Raw genomic sequence first — 20,969 nt, 5'->3', positions numbered from 1 at the left:
ACTCCCATAGGAGCTTCCCCTTACAAACTCGTCTATGGGAAAGCATGCCACTTGCCAATTGAGTTAGAATACAAAGCTTTTTGGGCAATCAAAGCTCTCAACCTTGATCTCAAATTAAGTGGCCAAAGGAGGATGATAAAAATCCAAGATTTGGAAGAATTCCGACTACAATTTTAAGATAATGCCAAGATTTACAAGGAAAGGACAAAGTTACTTCATGACAAGAGAATCAAGCAAAAGGGCTTGCACAAAGGAGATAAAGTCCTTCTATTCAATTCCCGATATCGAATTTTTCCCGGGAAGTTGAACTCTAGATGGATGGGTCCTTATGTGATCACCGAGGTAGGAAAGTAAGGAGACTTTGAGATCAAATCGGAAGATGGAAGCAAATTCAAGGTCAATGGCCAAAGATTGAAGCCATATTATGAGGGAGCATTCATTGGAGAGGTCGAGGTAACCTACCTCGGGCCTCCTCATCCTTGAAGAGATCATCAAAAGGAGAGTTTTGTGGAGTCCTCCCTAAACCACCACTTGTAAATATACTAACCCTTCTTACTTGTACTTTTAATTTTATTGCATTTCTATCATAAACATGATTCTTTCCATGAGAGTAAGTGATGGAGGGTCACTAATCATTTTGATGAATGAAGGAACTAATTTTCAAGTGTGGGGAAACATTTCTATCTGAGTGAAAGAAACGCAGGAAGAATCCGAGCGTCCCGAGAGGAAGACGCTCGTCCAAGCAGGAAATCCGAGGGTCCCATGGAGAACCTGCTCGTCCTACGAGAGCTGACAAGCAGCTGTTTAGTTCTGACCTGAAATCCGAGCATCACAAGTGCTGATCCACTCGTCTTATTCCGGACGCCCGTCGCGTTGGGAATCCGCTCGTCTAGTTGGCAATAATTTCTGCGATTTCTCGCTGTAAGAAATCTGAGCGTCCCGATGACGAAGCCGCTCATCCTACTATTGAAAGACGCTCGTCCCGACCTGAGGATGCTCGTCTTGGCTGCTTCAAAATCTGGAACTTTTCTCTGTAAGAGAATCCGAGCGTCCCACATAGAATCCGCTCGTCCCAGCACCCAGAAATCCGAGCGTTCGGATGATGAATCTGCTCGTCCCCCTGCGTCTTTTATTCCCAATTTTCTCAATCAAATTTCTCCCCCACCACACAATTTGTGACACCTCATCCTTCTTTCCACTTACAATATAAAAACCCCCTCTATTATGACTCCAAAACATATCTCTAGCACTCATTCACTCCACAAAAACAAAAACCCCCAAATTCTAGGGTTTCAAAAAGATAAAAAAGCAAGAACTACTTCACAAAGAGCATCTCCATCTTTTAACAAATTAAATTCCAAATCTACAATCAAAGAATGGGACCAAGAGGATATTCATTTATGGAAAGAAGAAAACCAAGAGTGAGAGGAAGCTCATCTACTTCTCACATCAACACTCTAAGAAGGGAACATGAAGAGATTGTGGATCTCACCAAGCTTGACTATTTTTCCAACATTGACTTTGTGAACGATGTTCAAAGGCTTGTCTTTCACCGACTACTTGGTAAGAATATTCTTCCTACCAAATTTCTATGCCATAAAACATTAAGAAAGCTTGGAATATACCATAAAACGGAAGCCCTTTTTGAGTCGTTTGGTCTTTCTACCTTGTTTCACTTACATGAGCAAACCTACCGACCTCTTGTTCTTGAGTTCTTAAGTTTCTTAAAGATCACAAATTTGAAAAAAACAATTTGCATAGAGTTTAGATTGGAGAATGTAACAAGGATGATGACTCTTTTTGAGTTTGCAAATGTACTCGGTTTGGATGTTTCGCCTACCCGAACATCAAGACCTAAGAAGTATAGTGTGACACCATTGTAGAGAGCCATGACCGGTCGAGACTTTTTGTATATCAAGGAATGTTTGGCATTTCACATACAAAACCCTATTCTAAGGCTCACTTACCGGTTCTTATCCGGAACTATTCTTGCACGCCGAGACCCGGAAATTGTGAATGAGCTTGATCTCGTATTCATGGAATCATATCTTGAGATCCAAGGAAGAAGTGGATATCATTTTAATGTACCACTTGTACTCCATGAGAAATGGGATAAGTTTCGAAATGGGGACGACGATGGGATGAAGCATATCGTCAATGGAGGACTCATTATAAGACTCGCAAAACACTTCAATCCAAGGTTTAATGAGAACAATGAGTACACTCCCCTTCCGGGAAATACAAGGATAAATGAGGAGCTAATCCTTGTGCAACATCATTGGATAACCCACGAGGGTTTCGAAAAGAAAATCAAATGGATAACAAAAGGGAGCAATCCTATCTACTTGCCAATGAACGGTTTACCGAGAATTTCACCAAGGAGGGGCCCTCTATCCCCAATCCCGTCATACCTCATCCCCACAAACCCGAACCAAGCAAATCAAGCACCACCACAAACCCAACAACAACAAAACAAGCCACAACAACACAATGAAAAGATCAAGATACCTCCCTACCCTTTTCAATACCAACCATACAATCACCCGGACCCCTTCATCCTTCCCCGAGACGATTTTATGACGGGAATTCTCCAAGACATGCATCTCCGTCAATATGAAGCCGCCGTGGATAGCTATTATGCTCTATACCCACAATTCCACCATTTGGTTCAACAAGGGAAGGTTAGCGAGGAGGGAATGTTTCCCTCTTGGGCCCAAATGGACATTCTCTTCCCAAACTCGGCAAGGGCCAATGAAGGAGCAAATGGGCAAGAAGGCGAAGGGAGTGATAAATCTTGTGGTGGATATACGGTGGAGCTCAATAGTGAGGGAGATGAGTTCATGGACTTCAATGCAAGTGATGCATCCAAAGAGGCTTGGGATAGTGACTTAGAGGGGGATGATGGCGATCTCTAGAGATCTCTTCATAGCTTGATAGAGCGGGCAAGAGGCACCCATCAAGGCTTAAGTGAAGTTCCCTTTATTCCTTCTCTCTTTAACTTTCATGAAAAGAATTTAATGTTTTCATAATTTGTTGTACCATATTTATTTTGATCATTTTGTGGAGTCCTAGCAACATTAGAGGACTAACACCTTGGCTTCATTAAGGTGTTCTTTATCTTTGTTCCCAACTTGTAAAATCCAAAATGACAATCTTTAGTTTCATGCATTGCATTCCATGTGCATAAACTCCCCCGAAATTCATGATATTAGAAATAATGTCTATTTTGGTTTGGGGAAGTCCATGCATATGCATTGGGAGCTAATTTAAATTATGCTCTCCGCCATAACAAAAACACATGCATCATGTAGTGTAGCTTAGTATAGTTTGCATTTAGTTTAGAAATCATGAATATTCATTGCATAATTTCCTATCGTATTGGCCATTGAGGACAATGCCCATACTAGTGTGGGGATGGGAAATTCTAACTTGACTTTTATTCAAAATCCAAAAAAAATCAAAAATTTCGAAAAATCCAAAAAAATTGAAAAATTGAAAATCCAAAAACAACTTCATTTCCTTTGTAGTATATATTTGTATATATTGTGTTTGTTCATCCTTGTTTACATTGATTGACTATGCCACATCGGAGACATGAGGATATTGAAAACCGCATGGTATGATCTTTCCAATCTCCTTTTTCCTCTTTATGTTAATGACTATGTGGCTTTATTTTGATTGATGCGGTATAAACAATGTGAATTTAGGATTGCATTTAGATTATTTGGCATATTAGTTGTTAGAAACATATGCATTAGGATGTATAAATGTTAGTTGCATCATGGCATGTAGTTTGCATGTTAGAAAAATTTTGTGAAACCGTCTATTTGGGAAGCTTGACAAGTGTATATAACCCCTAGTAGATGATTTTTCTTCTTAAGACTTTGCTTGTTAGAATACTTGTAAAACACCCTAGGATGTGTCATGCTAGTATCCTTTGACCCATGGATTAAGGCCTAGTCAAGAGTACCTTGTGGTGTGATAACTCCTTGGCTACCGTTTATTCCAAGGTGACCCTTGAAACCATGCAACCATCATTCATCCATGATCTACCATACATTTTGTCATCAAAGGGAATGGGCACAAAAATTATTCAAATTTGAGTTCAAGAAATGAAATAAAAAGTCAAAAAGTTTGCAAATTGCATCAAAAGAAAAGGGGAGTAACCAAAATAAACTCATGTGCTTCAAATATAAGGCACCATCGTTACTAATTGGGGTTACTTTGAAAATGTTTAAAAGAAAATGCAAAAATTGAAAAGTTGTCAAGTGTTCAAATGCCAAAAATCAAAAGAAAGTGCAAAAAGAAAGTGTTCTCGAAAGTTAATGCCACAAGAAATTGGGGGGAAAAACAACAACAAAAGCAAACTCCCACATGAAAATCAAATACTATTGATCCCTTTATCCATCGTATCCATTTTTGTGCATGGTAGAGAGGGGACGGCCCTTCTTCTTGTCTAGGCAAGAAGGGGAATTCCGTGATCCTCCAGTGTTTCTAACACCATAGGGAGTCTATTCTTGACAAAAGCATTTAACGATTGAGGAAAAAGGTACCCTAGCTTGACACAACTTGGAGGTGATTTATTGGTATCCTTCTAGGCTTAGTAGTTTGAAGAAACTATATCTATGAAGGAGTGTGTACCCTTGAATTGCTTCCCTTTTAGATAATTTCCGCCACTTAGATGAGGAAAGTGGCTATTCTTTTTGTAGATGCTTCCATTACTTGATTTTGCGTGCTTTAATGATTGGATGTGTCGCCATTTTGGCAAGACCCACCTTGCCTTGCAATAAGGCATCCTACCTCATGGTTGTCTTGTTTTGAGTTGAAGGGGCGGAGTGAGACCCGTTAATTGTCTCATATCGGCTATATTAGTAGGATAGTTTAAATAAGGGTCCTAGTTTTCTTACCTCTTTACTCGGGACGAGCAAAGATTCGGTTTGGGGATATTTGATGTGATCAATATTTGAGCATATTTAGTCACCGAATTAGCCTCGTTCCTATGCTTTTTAGTGCATATTTGGGTCATTTACTATCTTTAGTCCTTTGTTTTGCATATTCTTGGAGGTTTTGTTTCCTTGGTAGGAGAGGAGTGCAAACCTTGTATTTTCATGGCAAAATAGAGCTAAATTGATCGAATCTAATGACCAAGCATCAAAGAGAAGACAAGACTAGAAGGCCTTTGTACATAATGTAGTAGATGAGCAATGATGAAGAAGATCCTTGCATCCCCGACAAAATCCCGGAGGATTGTTGGAAGAAGAACAGAAGAAATGGAAGCTGAGCCAAGATCCGAGCGTCTCACCCACCAAGACGCCCGTTCAACAGATGCCCAGGACGCTCGTCTAAACCACCAGGCCGCTCGTCCAGAAGCTCCCCAATCCGCTCGCCCGTCCCGACCCTTGGACGCTCGGATTGTCCTCCAGAGAGACACGTCCTCTTCTTTCTTCTTTCGAGATGCGCATATTTTTGGAAGACTAGCTAAAAGGAGAACCGCATCTTTTCTTGAGAGGAGTGATTCCTCAAGGACTTAATCGTAATTTAAGCCCTTATTAACACTAATTTGTGCACCTAATCCCCACTATAAATACCCCATTAGTCTAATTAGATTATCATGTTCTTCTTATCAATCTTTAGTGTAGTTTATATTATTCTAATCTCTCTTTAATCTTGTAATCAACTTCTAATCAGGTATTAATACAAATCTCATTTCGTTAATTTTTCTTTTGTTCATCTTTTATTTTGGGTAATTGAAGATTATTTGGGTTTATTGGGAGATTGACAACCTTCCATCAATCACCAAGTACTTATATTATTCTTTGCATTATTATTTTGGAATCATCATTAGGTATAATTCTCTTAATCCTTTTTTAATTATTGTTAATCATCTTCATTTATTCATCATGTTTTGCTTTGTTAATATGATTGACAACCTTGTTAACATGTTAAACTTGATAATGAGTGAGTAGTTTCCTTAACTAGGGTTAAAGGGTAATTAGGGAAAACCAACATGGGGGATGATTCATGCTTAATTTAATATGTTTTCATAATTTATTTCCTTGCTTGTTGTGATCTCAACTTATGCACATGCTATGTTTGATGAAATGCGAGCCTATGAATCCTTGCATTGTTTACCCATCACTTACCTTTTCAATGAGACTTGTAAGATATAAACCAACTCGAGTCTCATTAGACCATGCATATAGTTGAGTAGGGAGGATTAAGTTGACTTGTAGGTGTTGTACAATCTAATCGATTCGGCTCCGGGACCCAAACCTTCCTATGATTGTAATATATAAACCAACTCGATCCTATCACAACAATAATTGCTTGCTTCTAATTTGAGAATATGTTTGTATGATCAATTCCCATGAATCCCCTATGAACCCATGACACCCTAGTGCTTTTAATCAATTGTTTACATCTCATTTTAGTCATCTTGCTTGTTTACTTTAATTGTTATTTAGTTTAGTGATCTTCTTATCTCAACCCAAATTGTGACACTACTAGACACCACTACTTACAATCAAAAATACTACATCAATACCCGTCCCTTGGGATCTGACCTTTACTTGCCTCTTTACTAGTAGTAGAGTTGTTTGTGAAGTTATAAATATAGTTTTGGTCTAGGTTCTCGTAACAACAAGTAACCGAAATCTAAGCTCAAAGCGGACCGGCCAAGACCCCCGCATAGTCGTTCGAAGCGGCGACTAACAGAATCATGGCACAAACCTAACACCCAGCATACCCATCCATGAATGATAATAGGGCATGCTCGGCGATGTAGTCTACCAATATGTCAGCGTACGGTAGAGGGAAGTCGTCTTTTGGACTAGCCTTGTTCAGGTGTCTGAAGTCGACGCAAAACTGAATTCTGCCATCTTTCTCGGGTACGGGGACTATGTTAGCCACCCAGTCAGAATAATCAGAAACTTTGATGAATCCGGCTTTGAATTGGTTGTGTACCTCTTCCTTGATTTTTAGGGCACATGCGGCACAACTTTTGCTGCACGGGTTTAGCTCCGGGCTTAATGGGCGTCCTGTGCTCTACAATCTCTCTGTTGATCCCAGGCATGTCTTTGTAGGACCATGAAAATACGTCCTTTTATTCGTGCAAGAGGTTGATGAATTGATGTCTTTCCGAGGGGTCAAGGGTGATCCCTATCCTAAGTTTTGAGATGCATTGTCGGTCCCTACCTTAATAGGTTCGGTCTCCTCAATGATGGGTGTTCGATATTCGCTTTTGTCGAGTTCTTTGGCAAGGTGAGGTGGGTAGTCACTCAAGTTAAATTCCTCACATTCGTTTAGAATTGCATTGCAGTTAATTAAGACGAGTCGTATGAAAACTTAGCATTCATTAAGTCGATCTGAGCGAAAAGCTCGGATAGGACATGCATTGCATGAGGGGTCAGAGGCGACGCAGTAGAGGAGGTGGCCCCTGGGACATTGGATTAAGCTATCTCCCGGATGTCTTCATCAGTCGGCTCGTAACCTAGTCCGAAAGGGATGTTGGGGACCTTGGCTTGTTTCAGGGGAGGCAAGGTGCTTTTCCGTGGGTTAAGAGGCATGCCCGGGAAATACCCATGGTGCAGCAACATGTAGTTGATTGTGAGGTTTGAGAACGGATCACAATCAAAAGGTGTTGGTTCGTCGGTTAGGGCATTCACCGCTTGGAATCCTCACATTTCATTGTCGATCTCCTCAGTGAATTGAGTGGCTATCCCTTTTTTCATGACAGCTTTGATTTAGGATGCAGGAATTGTGACTATTTTCTCATTGAAGAGGACCCTAATTTTCTGGTGAAGGGTAGATGTGACGGCTTTGGCGGCATGGATCCAAGGGTGCCCTAGAAGCATGTTGAATGATGCGTCAATGTTGACTACTTGGAAACTGGCTTCTCTCTCCAGGAGTCTTGTTGCGATGGTTAGGCTGATAAGACCTGGGACCTTACGGCGTGTACTGTCGTAGGTGCGAACTCCCTGATTGGTTGGGACTAGGTCAGCTTCCTTGATCCCGAGTTTATGAGCTGTTTTGAGAGGAATAACGTTGACTGCAGATCGGTCATCCACCAAGACCATGGGTATGGTATTTTTCAAACATTGCACAGTGATGTATAGGGCCAAGTTGTGGTTGGCTCCTAAGGGAGGGATATCCTCGTCGGAGAAGATGATTGGGTTGTTCAGGTCAGGGATGTCCCTTGTCATATGGGCTATCACTTCTTTGGGTGAGGAGGTGGAAGGCACTGTCAGCTTCTCCAAGGCTTGACGCAAAGCCTGTCGGTGCTCAAAGGATGTGGCAATTAGTTGCCAGATGGATATCTCGGCCTTAGCCTTCTGAAGTTGCTTGAGAATTGAGTTCTTGGGAACCTTGGGTTGAAGGTCGATGTCTGGGATGATTTAGTCCTTGATTGTTGGCGGATTGTTTGTTGTGTTGTTTGGGTTTTTGTAAGGGCGTCCAGATCGAGTGAGGTGATCAATCTCTTTGTCTTGCTTGCCCTTTCCCAAGGTAATCTAGACGTCATCTCTCTAAATGTCGTGGATATCAGAGTCGTGAGTGTACCTTAAAGGGGGATTCCTCGGAGGATAGTTTTTGTGCGGGTAATTTTTGTGAAGGTGATTATTTTGAGGTTGATTATTGTGATTTATGTTATGAGGTGCGTGCCAGAATTATTCATTTGAAACTTTGTCGTCTAAGCTTACCAATCAAAACACAATTTATAATCTCAACAAACTACTCTTAGTAGAGTGGTAAGTAAAGGTCGGATCCCAAGGGACGGGTATTGGATTAAGCTATCAAATGCAAGTAGTTATGCCTTAGAGTCACAATTTAGTTTGGGTTGAAATGGTTGTCTAAACTACTTAACAAGGGAAGTGTAAACAAATGAGAAACAAAGCAAGATAAGTAAATCGGAATGTAAACAATTGATAAAAGGCACTAGGGTTTCATGGGTTCATAAGAGAATCATGGTGAGATCAGATAAACAAGTTTCATAGATGCAAGCAATTTATTGTTGTAGTGGAATCGAGTTAGTTTATATCTTACACTTCCTAGTTTTGGGGTCTCAGAGCCGAGCCGAGTCGGTCAAGACTTTCCGACCCCTACAAGTCGACTTAATTCTCCCTATTCAACTATATGGATGGTCTAACAAGCCTTGAGTTAGTTTATGTCTTACAAGTCTTGTTGAATAGATAAGAGATTCATGCTAGGTTGTCAATCAAGCATAGCATGTGCATAAGTTGAAACTACAACAAGCAAGCAATCATATGAACTTTTTAAGTAAAGATCTACCCCATGATTAACTCCCCTAATCCCCGCACTAACCCTAGCTAGGAGACTATTCACTTATGATCATGAAAAACATGTTAATAATGAGGTCAATCATCTTAACAAATGTAAACATGATGGAAGAGCAAAAACATTAATTAAGCAAAGGGTAAAGAAATTGTACCAAATTTATGATGAACAAATGGAAAGGAAAGAATAATAGAAGATAAATTGATTGATGATGAAGAGTTGTCAATTCTTCAATAAATCCCAAATAATCGTCAAATTACCCAACTAGATCTAAAAATTCTTGAACAATAATTAAGGAAGGATTAAGATGTAATTAAGCTAATTAATCTTTAATCTACTCTAATGGCATGATGCCAATCCTCAATTACATGAGAGTATTTATACTAAGTACAAGTATTAGGTTAACTAAGGGCTTAAATGACGATTAAGTCCGTAAAATGAAGATTAACGCCATGCAAGTTTTGCTTTGGGACGCTCGACCTGCTGTTGTTGCCCATGCTACTTCAAAGGACACTCAACCTGCCTTCAGGACGCCCGGGGTGTTCGTTCGGACGCCTGTCTTTAGTAATGGGATGCCCGTTCCGACTCTGGGTAGCGCGTCCTTCCATGCAGATTTTCTTCTTCTTCATTTGGCTGCCTCATGATCCGTGGGGATCATAGAGGAGCCGTGGGGGTCCTTCATATATCATTGCCCATTTATTTGTTCTATCTACTTAGGCCTTTAGTATCGATCTCCTTTTTGATGCTTGGTCATTATATGCGATCAATTTAGCTCCGTTTTGCTCCATACACGCAAGGCTAGCGCTCCTTCCTAACCAAGGGCACAAAACCTCATAGAATATGCAAAGTAGGAAACTTAAGATAGAAACGACCTTCATACATGCTAGGAAGCATAGGAACAAGGCTAGTTAAGGGACTAAATATGTATAAATATGAGTCACATCAAATATCCTCAAACCGAACCTTTGCTCGTCCCGAGTAAAGAGGTGACTAAAACTATGACCCTTATTCATAACATAGCCGATGTGAGATAATTAGCGGGTCTCACTCCGCCCCTTCAACTCAAAACAAGACATATATGAGGTAAGATGCCTTCTTGCAAGGCAAGGTGGGGCTTGCCAAAATGGTGATGCATCCAAACATTAAGCACATGAAAACAAGTAAAAGGATGCATATACAACAGAATAGCCACTTTCCTCATCTAAGTGGTGGAAATCATCTATAAGGGAAGCAATTTAAGGGTACACACTCCACCATAGATATTAGTTCTCCTAGTTACTAAGTTCAAGAGGATACAAACAAGTCACCTCCAAGTAGTGTTAAACTAGGCTACTTTCATCCACAATTGCTAAATGCTTTTGTCAAGGGCGATCGGATGGGGGTGGAATGATGATCCTTATGACGTTAGTGGCATATGACATGATAAATCTCGAATTCTCTACAAGTGTAAAGGCTAAGGATCGTCCTAAGCTCAACAAGGTGGCATAACAAAAATGATTTTTGGGAATGAAGTGCTCAAGTCAATCAAAACAAAACTAGTGGATTTGACTAACTTTCAAAACTTGACCTCAATTCAACTTCCGCATTTCACATTTCAAAACTTTGAGATGGGGTTTGTCCCTCATTTTCTAGTGTCCTTTGCTTTCGCCAATCGCTTATTAGGCAACCGATTAACCTCTAGAGAATAGCTCTTGGGGTGATAGTCACTTTGTATTTAGGCGGCCTAATTCACGACCGTGTGGGGGCCCAATTCAATGGATCCCGCACCAAAGCACAATGAAGTGGTACTTCTCCATCAAATTTCTCGACATTTCAACAATTCAAAACATTTGAGGTTTCCTTTACGATTAAAAATGATTCCAAATCACAAAAACTTTTGAAATGAGCACTTCAAACTTATTAGTGAAAAGTATTTTTGGGTTTCCAAGCCACCAAGTCAATCAAGGTCCCTTAGATAAGTGGATCAAGTCCATATCACATCATAAGGTTAGATAGGTGACACACATGCAAACCCTTGACTAGGCCTTAGACCATGGGACAAAAGATACTAGCATGACACATCTTAGGGTGTCTTGAGAGTATTCTAGTAAACAAAGTCTCAAGGAGAAAAATTATCTACAAGGGCCTTCTATACACTTGTCAAACTTCCCAAATAGGCATTTTCACAAATTTTTCTAATATGCAAACTACATGCCATGATGCAACTAACATATATACAACTCTAATGCATATGCTTCTATCAACTAATATTCCATGTACACTAAATGCAAACTCTTAATAACACATAGATTCATACCGCATCAATCAAAATATAGCCACATTGTCATTAACATATAGAAGGAGGAAGGAGATTTGGAAAGATCATACCATGCGGTCTTCTATTTCCCTCATGCTTCAAATATGGCGTAGTCGTCCCAATGTGATAAGAGTGACATACAAACATATATATACTAATCTAAACTATAAAAGAAAGAACATGTTTTTGAAATTTTTCAATTTTTCAATTTTTTTCATTTTTATAATAGCTTAGATATTATAATTCCCCATCCCCACACTAGTATGGACATTGTCCTCAATGGGCAAAACGATAGGGAATTATGTAAATGCATGAAATTATAAGAGATGCATGAATGCTATATTAAACGCATACTACGAGAAGTATATTACAAATGATGCAAGCTAAACTACTATAACTGATGCATGCTTTCGATTGTTCGGAGAGCTAATTTACATTAACTCGAGACACTTGTGACTAAACTTCCCCAAACCGTTTAAAGTTATGGTGGGAGTTTGGCCACAAGGCCATGCATGCTATGTTATGCAAATTGTCATTTTGGATATTTCTAGTGGGAGTAAAAATCGTCATCACCTCGATGTTGCTAAGGTGGAAAAAGTCCTTTGGTGTTACTAGGACACTCACTAGGCAAAAGCCAAAACAACAAGAATTATTCAAACTAAGTTATTATGCAAATCAATTTTTGACACAGAATTGAGAGAGGAAGAAAAAGCTCACAAAAGCCATGGTGGGTGCCCCTTTCCCGCTCCACCAAGCTGAAGAACTCTTCACTTATCATCATCATCTCCTCCAAGCTCATCACTCCAATTAACCTTTGACTCATCACTCTCACAAAAGTCCATAAACTCATCCCCATCGCTATTCACTTCCACGGTGTCACCGTCACTTGAGATTTCCTCCCTTTCGTTACCATTGACACTCGCTCCGTCATTCCCATGGGCCGAATTTGGGAATAGTATGTCGACTTGAGCCCAAAAGGGAAGTTCTCCTTCTTCATTAATCTGCCCTTGGTGGGGCATTTGATGGAAACTAGGATAGAAAGCATAATAGGCATCAACCCTATCATCGTATTGTTGTCTATGCATTGCTTGAAGTAGACCCGTAGCAAAGTCATCCTTTGGGAGAATGAACGGGTTAGGGTGGTTGTAAGGTTGGTAAGGGAAAGGGTATGGAGGAATAGTGATCTTTTCCCTTTCATTCTTTTGCTCATGCTCTTGTTGTTGTTGAGTAGGGGGTGGGGTTTGGTTTCCTTGTCTTATATTTCCGGGCACTAAGTAGGGAGGTAGTCGGGAATGGGGCCCTCTCCTCGGTGAAATTATTGTGAATCCTTCCATTGGAAGGGTTAATATGGCGCTTCCTTTTGTTAACCATTTGATTTTCCTTTCATATCCTTCGTAGGCTATCCAATGGTGTTGTTGGAAAAGAAGCCTTTCATTGAGCCTAGTGTTGCTCGGAAGATGCACATAAAAGTTATCATGGTTGAAATTCGGGTTGAACCATTTTGCAATTCTTGTTATTAAGCCTCCATTGACAATGTGCCTCATCCCATTGTCACATCCGTTCCGAAACCGTGCCCATGTTTCAAGCAATACCAAAGGAGCATTGAAATTGTAGCCACTTTTACCTTGAATTTTCAAATATGATTCCATGAAGGTAAGGTCAAGCTCATTAACTAGAAGAGAGAAGTTGATGTGTCTTAATATGTGTGGTAGAAATGAAGAAAAGAAAGGAGGGTTTGTAGTCAATAGAAGAGGAGCACGGGAGGGAGATGCGCGGTTTGATAAGGGAGCCGGGCGTTTCTTGCTTCAGAATTTTCTATATACGTAGAGGGGGACGTGCGTCCTCAACTCGGTCCGGCCGTCCTAGGTATTGGGACTCCCCGATTTCACAACAGCTTAAAATTTTTCTTTGACAAGCAGATAGAGACGTGCGTCCCCAAGGATGGTATGCCCGACCTGAGCATTCGGGACGCCCGGGCCAATACTAGGACGCCCGAATTTTGCTTCAGCTAAAATTCTTTCAATCTTCTTGGCTTCAACTCCCACGAGTTGAGGCCAACTCGTGGGGATCCTCCTTTTAGCTCTTCTATGGCTTCCTCTTCTTTCATTGAGTGACATATGCTCTCTCTTAGCCTAGGCAAAAGCTTCCTCACACTTGAATTTCGTAACCTTCGCACATCAAACTTGATTAGTAACTCTCCCTCACTTGCTCTCATGTCAAAAATTGTACTTAAAACAAGGAATTAAAATGCAATGCAATGAACTTAATGTGCAAGAAAGTAAGTTAGTATATTTACAACTGGTGGTTTAGGGAGGACTCCACCAAACTCTCCTCCATTTCAATGCTTCTATCATGGTAGGAGAGGCTCATGCCGGATGGCCTCAATTTCTCCTACAAAAGCTCCTTCAGAGTAAGGTTTAATTTGATCCGTTGACCATTGACTTTGAACCGATTCCCATCTTCCGACATTATCTCAAAGTCTCCATACTTTCTGACATTTGTGATCACAAAGGGACCCGTCCATCGTGAATTAAATTTTCCGGGGAAGAGCCGATATCGAGAGTTGAATAGAAAGACTTTGTCTCCCTTGTGCAATGCTTTTTGCTTGATTCCTTTGTTATGAAGCAATTTCGTGCGTTCTTTGTAGATCTTTACGTTCTCATATGAGTGAAGTCGAAACTCTTCCAACTCTTCAATTTGCAAGATCCTCTTCTTTCCACTTAGCTTCAGATCAAGATTGAGAGCTTTGATTGCCCAAAAGGCTTTGTATTCCAATTCAAGTGGCAAGTGACAAGCCTTTCCATAAACTAACTTGTATGGTGAAGCTCCTATGGGGGTCTTATAGGCCGTCCTATAAGCCCAAAGAGTGTCATCAAGTTTCATGCTCCAATATTTACGAGTCTTGTTAACAACCTTCTCAAGAATTTGCTTGATCTCTCTATTGGAAACTTGGACTTGACCGCTTGTTTGAGGATGATATCCCAAGCCGGTTCTATGTTGAACACCATATTTTGTTAAGAGAGATGCCAGTTTCTTCTCATGGAAGTGTGTTCCACCATCACTAATAATTGCTCTAGGTACTCCAAACCTTGGGAAGATCACTTTTCTTAGGAGTTTGGTCACCATCTTCGCATCGTCGGTTGGAGTAGCAATTGCTACTACCCACTTTGACACGTAATCAACAACAACAACTAGAATGTACTTTTTGCCTTGGGATGATACAAAGGGACCTTGGTAATCAATTCCCCAAACATCAAAGATTTCAACTTCCAAAATGCCTCGTTGTGGCATCTCATTTCTCCAACATATGTTCCCGGTTCTTTGGCAAGGATCACAATGAAGGATGTGAAAGATCATATATCCTAATTAGACTCTCTAATTAAAAACAAATTATTTCATAAAATGTCATTTTCGTGATCTATGTAACATGCATGCTAATATAAAAGCATAATAATGAAGATTAAGGAAAAAACAATTTCCATACATTGATTTTGGTGGTAAAAATGGGCACAAACTAGATCACCTATCTAGTTTGTTCTTGTGCTAAAGAAATATGGAAGCCTCCTTTACCAATCTTCAAAGAGAAGACCTCCTTCTAGTAGCACCCAAGAACAACACCCAAATTCCTAACAAATATTAACTAGATATTTGATAAGATATACCCTTGATTATATGTGTAATAATACTAACAATCTTAGTAATTATTTTTAGATTACTAACAATTTAGTAAATGATGTTTATTATTTTAGAGAGAAGAAATGATTTCACATACAAAGTGTTCAAGTGAAGTTTCAAATGAACAAAATGATGGAGTGTAAAAGGAGGGAGAGTGGTCGGGTAGGTGGAGTGTAGGAGTGGAGAAAATTTTACAATTTTTTTTTTTTTTTGCATGTCCAATACAATTTGTCCATAGATAAGAACAAATTAGATAGGAAAAAATAAAAGCATGAGTGTAATGATTATGTATATAACCATCCATTTACACTCCATTTACACGGTCCAATGTTCCATTTACGGGTCCATTTTGCTTCTTATATTTGTCACACAAATACATGTAAATTTTATTTAAACATCGTTTTATGTTTAAATGCTTCCCGATTAATTTTGTCCAAAACACTCCGTAAATATATGTGTACCGCTACACATATTATTTACGTACTAATATTAATCACATTAATCAATTAGTACAATTTTAGTGAATTAACAATTAATTAACTAAAACCCGTCTCATAAAATTTATTATTCAATTATCGCATAATTAAATAATAACTGTCGCACCACGAGTTCGCAACTCGAATCTCTCTAAAATAATCGACTAACCTCTTAGTCTATAAATCAAGGACTAAATAAATTGTATCTCATACAATTAATTAGTTATAAATTGGGGTTCGTTCCTATAGGTGTGACCGAAAGGGGTCAGTTGATCACCGCCGTCTCACGACAATAACGTCAAACTCTAGTCATCCAACCGTTATTGATATACGTTAATCAACTGAAGAGGATCAAATAATTAGATATCCTGATGATATTCCTTTAATGAGATTTATTATGTAAACGCACTATTGTGAAGGACACTAACTCCAACAATTTCCCACTTGTCCGACACAAGGTGTGCGCTACCTATTCTCTTGTTCGTTTTTAATCTCCCACTCAATGCAAGGTGTCTTTCAGGTCGCACTTGCACATGAACATATCGCGAGTGGTTTTCTCGATCGGGAGTGTGACTACAAGACCGGAAAAATCTCCCACATATTACTTCCAAACGTGGCCACGCATTTATAGTCACAACTCCTCGAGTGGCCTTGAGATATAGTTACCCAACGTGGGTGGACAATTCCTGTATGCCCTATCTATCTTTGCCTAATACAGATCATCAAGACTCAGAAGATGTCCTTTGGCCTCCTTTCACGGCACGACCTAAGACAAAAACCAAAGTCACTCAGAAACTGCATTGACTTGGATAATAGTCTCCACCCAAAAGAATTGACCCATAGGAACATCTTAGAGATCCCTGCCACGACCAGGCGTCTATAATAGAACTTAGGGACTCTCTAAATGGTCACTGTCCGGTAAAGTGTCACACACTCTGCCAATGTAATTGACTAGTCATCACGTATGACCTCATGGTGTTGAACAACCATCAATCGACTTACAATCTAGTCACTCCGAGACGTCACCTCATTAAGTGACTAGGGACAAAATACAATGTTCATCTTATTCACTTGAATAGTGTTCAACATTGTCTCCACAACAAATTTAGATAAACAAGGTATTAAATAATTCAGTCACACTAAATAAAAGATTCATAAATGAATTCTTAAACAATGAATGCGATTATCATACATATAAAAAGAGATACACTATCCAATTATTACATATCCATAATCGAAAGAAAATCTGGTACTCGTCTCAATCCCATTGCGACGACATGACCATCATGCTTAGCCTTTGATAAAGGCTTGGTTAAAGGATAAGCAATATTATCATATGTCCCAACCTTACAAATGTCAATTTCCTTCCTTTCTACATAATCTCTAATTACATGGTATTTCCTTTCAATGTGTCTAGATTTATTACTAGACTTCGGCTCTTTGGCTTGAAAAATAGCTCCACTGTTATCACAATATAGAGTGATCGGATATTTGGCGGAATGGACTACTCCTAGTCCCTCCATGAATTGCCTAATTCAAACAGCTTCCTTTGCAGCCTCAGATGCTACAAGGTACTCAGCCTCTGTTGTAGAATCTGCGGTAACGCTTTGGTTGAAGCTCTTCCAGCAAACAGCTGTTGGAGCTTGTGTCCTCCACAAATTAGTGTGATAACATTTGTAAATCTCTTACAGGTTCACAAGGGTATACTTCGTATTTTAATCAGTTGATTAACGATTACCTAATAACGGTTGGCTTGCTAGAAAGTTTGACGTTATTATCATACAGATGGCGGTGATCTACTGGTCCCTAAAGGTCACACCTATAGGATGTGTTTGAGAGATGTGGTTATAGAAATATAATCACATTGATGCCTTATATGACTAAACAGTTAGTCAATGTGTTGATGAGACAATATTTATTGAAGATTAAATAATATTAGTTGAAACGAATTAACTGTCAATTCGTAAATTAAATATTATAAGTTATATTTAATTAAATGTATGTAATGTTAGCTTGGACGAATTAATATGTTAATTCGTAATTAAATGTAATCGGTTATATTTAATATCAACAAGATGAATGTGTCATAGTGGTAATAGTGAGGGTACTCAATCCAAGAGGTCATGGGTTCGATCCTCACTAGATGACAATTTATATTTAACACATTTTATACATTTTTGGAAACCGAAAATAAGGAAATTATACTCCTTGATATTTCGGTATTTGGGCTAGAAATTAGAAGAAGAAAATCTACCCTAATCTCTCCAACATACACGGTTTATAGGGGAGAAAAGGGAGATTATTCTAACCTAATTTTTTTAATTCATTTTTCCCATTTTTACCTCCTCTCATCGGAAAAACACAAAAAAACCTAAAATTAATCTGTTGATTTGGGGATCGATTCTAGCATAATCAAAGGGCATTTCTCATATCGTCTTGGGTGCAACTGATAGGCGAATATCAACTTTGATATTGTTCTTAGGCCGTTTTTGCTAGGACCGAAGGTTATTGCTGAATCCTTTACGATCTTGTTTATGCATTTTATTTTATGACTAATAATTCATCATTTTATAATTCGTTATAGTCCTTAAAATTAAAGGGATGCATACAGATAAATCCCACAACAGCGCCTCCATTTAGCATAAACGCATAGCCGTATTGGAATTTCATATCATCCCGATCGGTTTGGAAACTTGCGTTCATGTAACCACTTACACGCAACTCAGTTTCTCCTCCAAACACTAAGAATGAATCCTTAGTCCTTCTCAAAAACTTAAGGATGTTCTTGTTAGAAATCTATATCTCATTTCTTAACATATTCATATATGTGATGAATTAATTTAGTCATAAAATTAAATATTGATCTTATGCATGCAAACAATAATTAGGATAAAGAAGAAATCATCATTCTTATATTGGGTATTTTGAATTATTGGGCACAAGTGAGTTGTCCTACTCACTTGTTCTTGAGCTCTCCAAATATTGGATAACAAGGATTCAAGTATAGAATCCCTCCCAAGGAATAATACCCAAGGTAACCACTTAATAAAATTAATATTATTTATACTAGAACAATATTAACTTAAATAAAATTGACCCAAAAATATTTATTTTGGTCTCATAATTTCGGTTAAGAGAAGGAGAAGGAAGAAGAATTTTTATCTCTCTAAAAACTCTAATTTTTTATGTATGAATGAATGAAAAATTACACTAACTATTAAAGTAGTGTATTAGGTAAATTATAGAGAAAAACCCATGGTTTTCTCTATGGCAAAACCGGGTAGGGGGAGGGGTGGTGATGGCCAATGCATGAGCAAGGTGTTCTTCACAAGAGGCACTAGGTATGCATGGCTAGGTTTAGGAACAATGATTATGTTTTCCACTTAATTAATCAACATAATATTTATCCTAACACTCCCACTAATCCGGTCCATATAAGATAAAATGGACTCCATTTTAACTTTGTCAATTTGTCAATTTGTCACATGTCACATGTCATGTAAAATTGTTATGCATTTTTAACATATTAAAAATCAACGCATTAATAAAAATACGTCATATACAAAATCGACTTAGTAATTCATAATTACTTGTACCAAAATAATTTACCAATTATAAATCACAACATCTTGTATTTATAATAAATTATTCGTTCAGTTCAATTGCTTCCGTAAACATTAATTTCATCTAAGCAATAAAATAATTCGATTACTTAGACCGTATCTTATTTAATCAAATTACAATGAGACACGTAAATGTTACTTCCAAAATCGTCCGTCAATTTCAAGTAATTTAATTAACCCGTATCATCATACGATCAATTAAATAATCAATTAAGAGTGTTACCCTTTAGGTATGACCTAAGGGGATCAACTGATCACCACCCTCGCACGACAGTAATGTCAAACTCTAGTCAGCCAATCATTACAGATATGTGTGAACCAGTTGACAGTAAAATATTACTTCCCAATTGTATTCTTAAAATGAGACTTAAACATGTGATCATCATGATCGACAATTGTGATCGCATTATTATCGGAGGACACATATTCCAAAAATCTCCCACTTGTCCTCGACAAGTGCGCGTCACCAATTCTCTTGTCCTATTATTGTCTCCCACTCAATGTAAGGTGTCTTTCAGGTCGTACTTGCAAGTAATCATATCGAGAGTGGTTTCTTCGATCTGGAGAATAACTGATTGACCGGATTTATCTACCATAGATAACTTCCGAGCGTGGCCACGCATTTCCAGTTCATTACTCCTCGAGTGGCCCTGAGATATTGTTATAACCCTGACTAGGGGTGGACAATTCCTATCGCACACATTCCTTTCGATTAGCCACAGCCATCATAACCCAAAATATGCCCATTTGACCTCATTTACGAAGGTCGTAGTAACAGAAATCAAAGTTAATTTGAAACTGTGCCATCTTAGGCGAACAGTCTTTAGTCAAAAGAATTGACTCATTAGAATACTATAGTAGCTCTCGCCACGACCAAGGTGTATAAATTTGTCAGAAATCCATAAGCGGTCATAAGGCCCAACAAGGTGTTCCTAACATTCTGCCTATGTGATCAACTAGTCATCAGACATGACTCCACGGCACTTGAACTTGCCATCAATCGCATCACATTCTAGTCACTTCGAGACGTCACCTCATGTAAGTAACTATGGGCGAATACAATGCTAATCCGTGTTCACTTTAACGGGGTTCAATTGTCTCTACAACCCGTTTGGATGTAGCAAAGTATAAGGTGAGTTAATAATAACTCAAACAACAAATGTCGACATCACATTCAGGTAATCAATACCATATTACAACCTTGTGATGCATATCGTAAGTGTGTAAACACTAGTCGATTGCAATAGAAGTTTAATATACCATGTGTCCATGTGTTCAAACTTCTCATATTGCATTATCCTTTATATTCATGTTATCTCTCATAGCATGAACCTTACAAAGTACACATATAGGTTCCCAACCTAGGTTTGGGTTCTTTATTTTGAAAGAACTTTCTGGTTGTTTATGACATAACCAATGAATTTTTGGTGAATGATATAACTTGCACTGATCAAGTACTCCACCCACTCACAATGCACTAGGTATATGTTTTGTAGAGTCTTACAACAATTGTCAAGATGATTAGCCTAGCACTTCTCACAAGTCCAAGCATATTAGAAAATATTAGTTTTGAGTAACTTCTTACTTCAACTAAGTATATTTCCAAAC

At 38.7% G+C, this 20,969-nt stretch overlaps 1 protein-coding gene across 1 annotated transcript; it reads right to left on the bottom strand.

Moving 5' to 3' along the window:
- Positions 1–13,978: 13,978 nt before the first annotated feature.
- On the bottom strand, positions 13,979–14,470 carry LOC141618118 (uncharacterized). The gene has a single exon (XM_074435232.1). The coding sequence runs from the start codon at positions 14,468–14,470 to the stop codon at positions 13,979–13,981; it is 492 nt and encodes a 163-aa protein (XP_074291333.1).
- Positions 14,471–20,969: the final 6,499 nt, after the last annotated feature.

The sequence above is a fragment of the Silene latifolia genome, chromosome X (assembly GCF_048544455.1).
Source record: "Silene latifolia isolate original U9 population chromosome X, ASM4854445v1, whole genome shotgun sequence".
NCBI lineage: Eukaryota > Viridiplantae > Streptophyta > Magnoliopsida > Caryophyllales > Caryophyllaceae > Silene > Silene latifolia.
The sequence above is the reverse complement of the archived record's forward strand: the minus strand, read 5'-3'. Positions and strand labels throughout refer to the sequence as shown.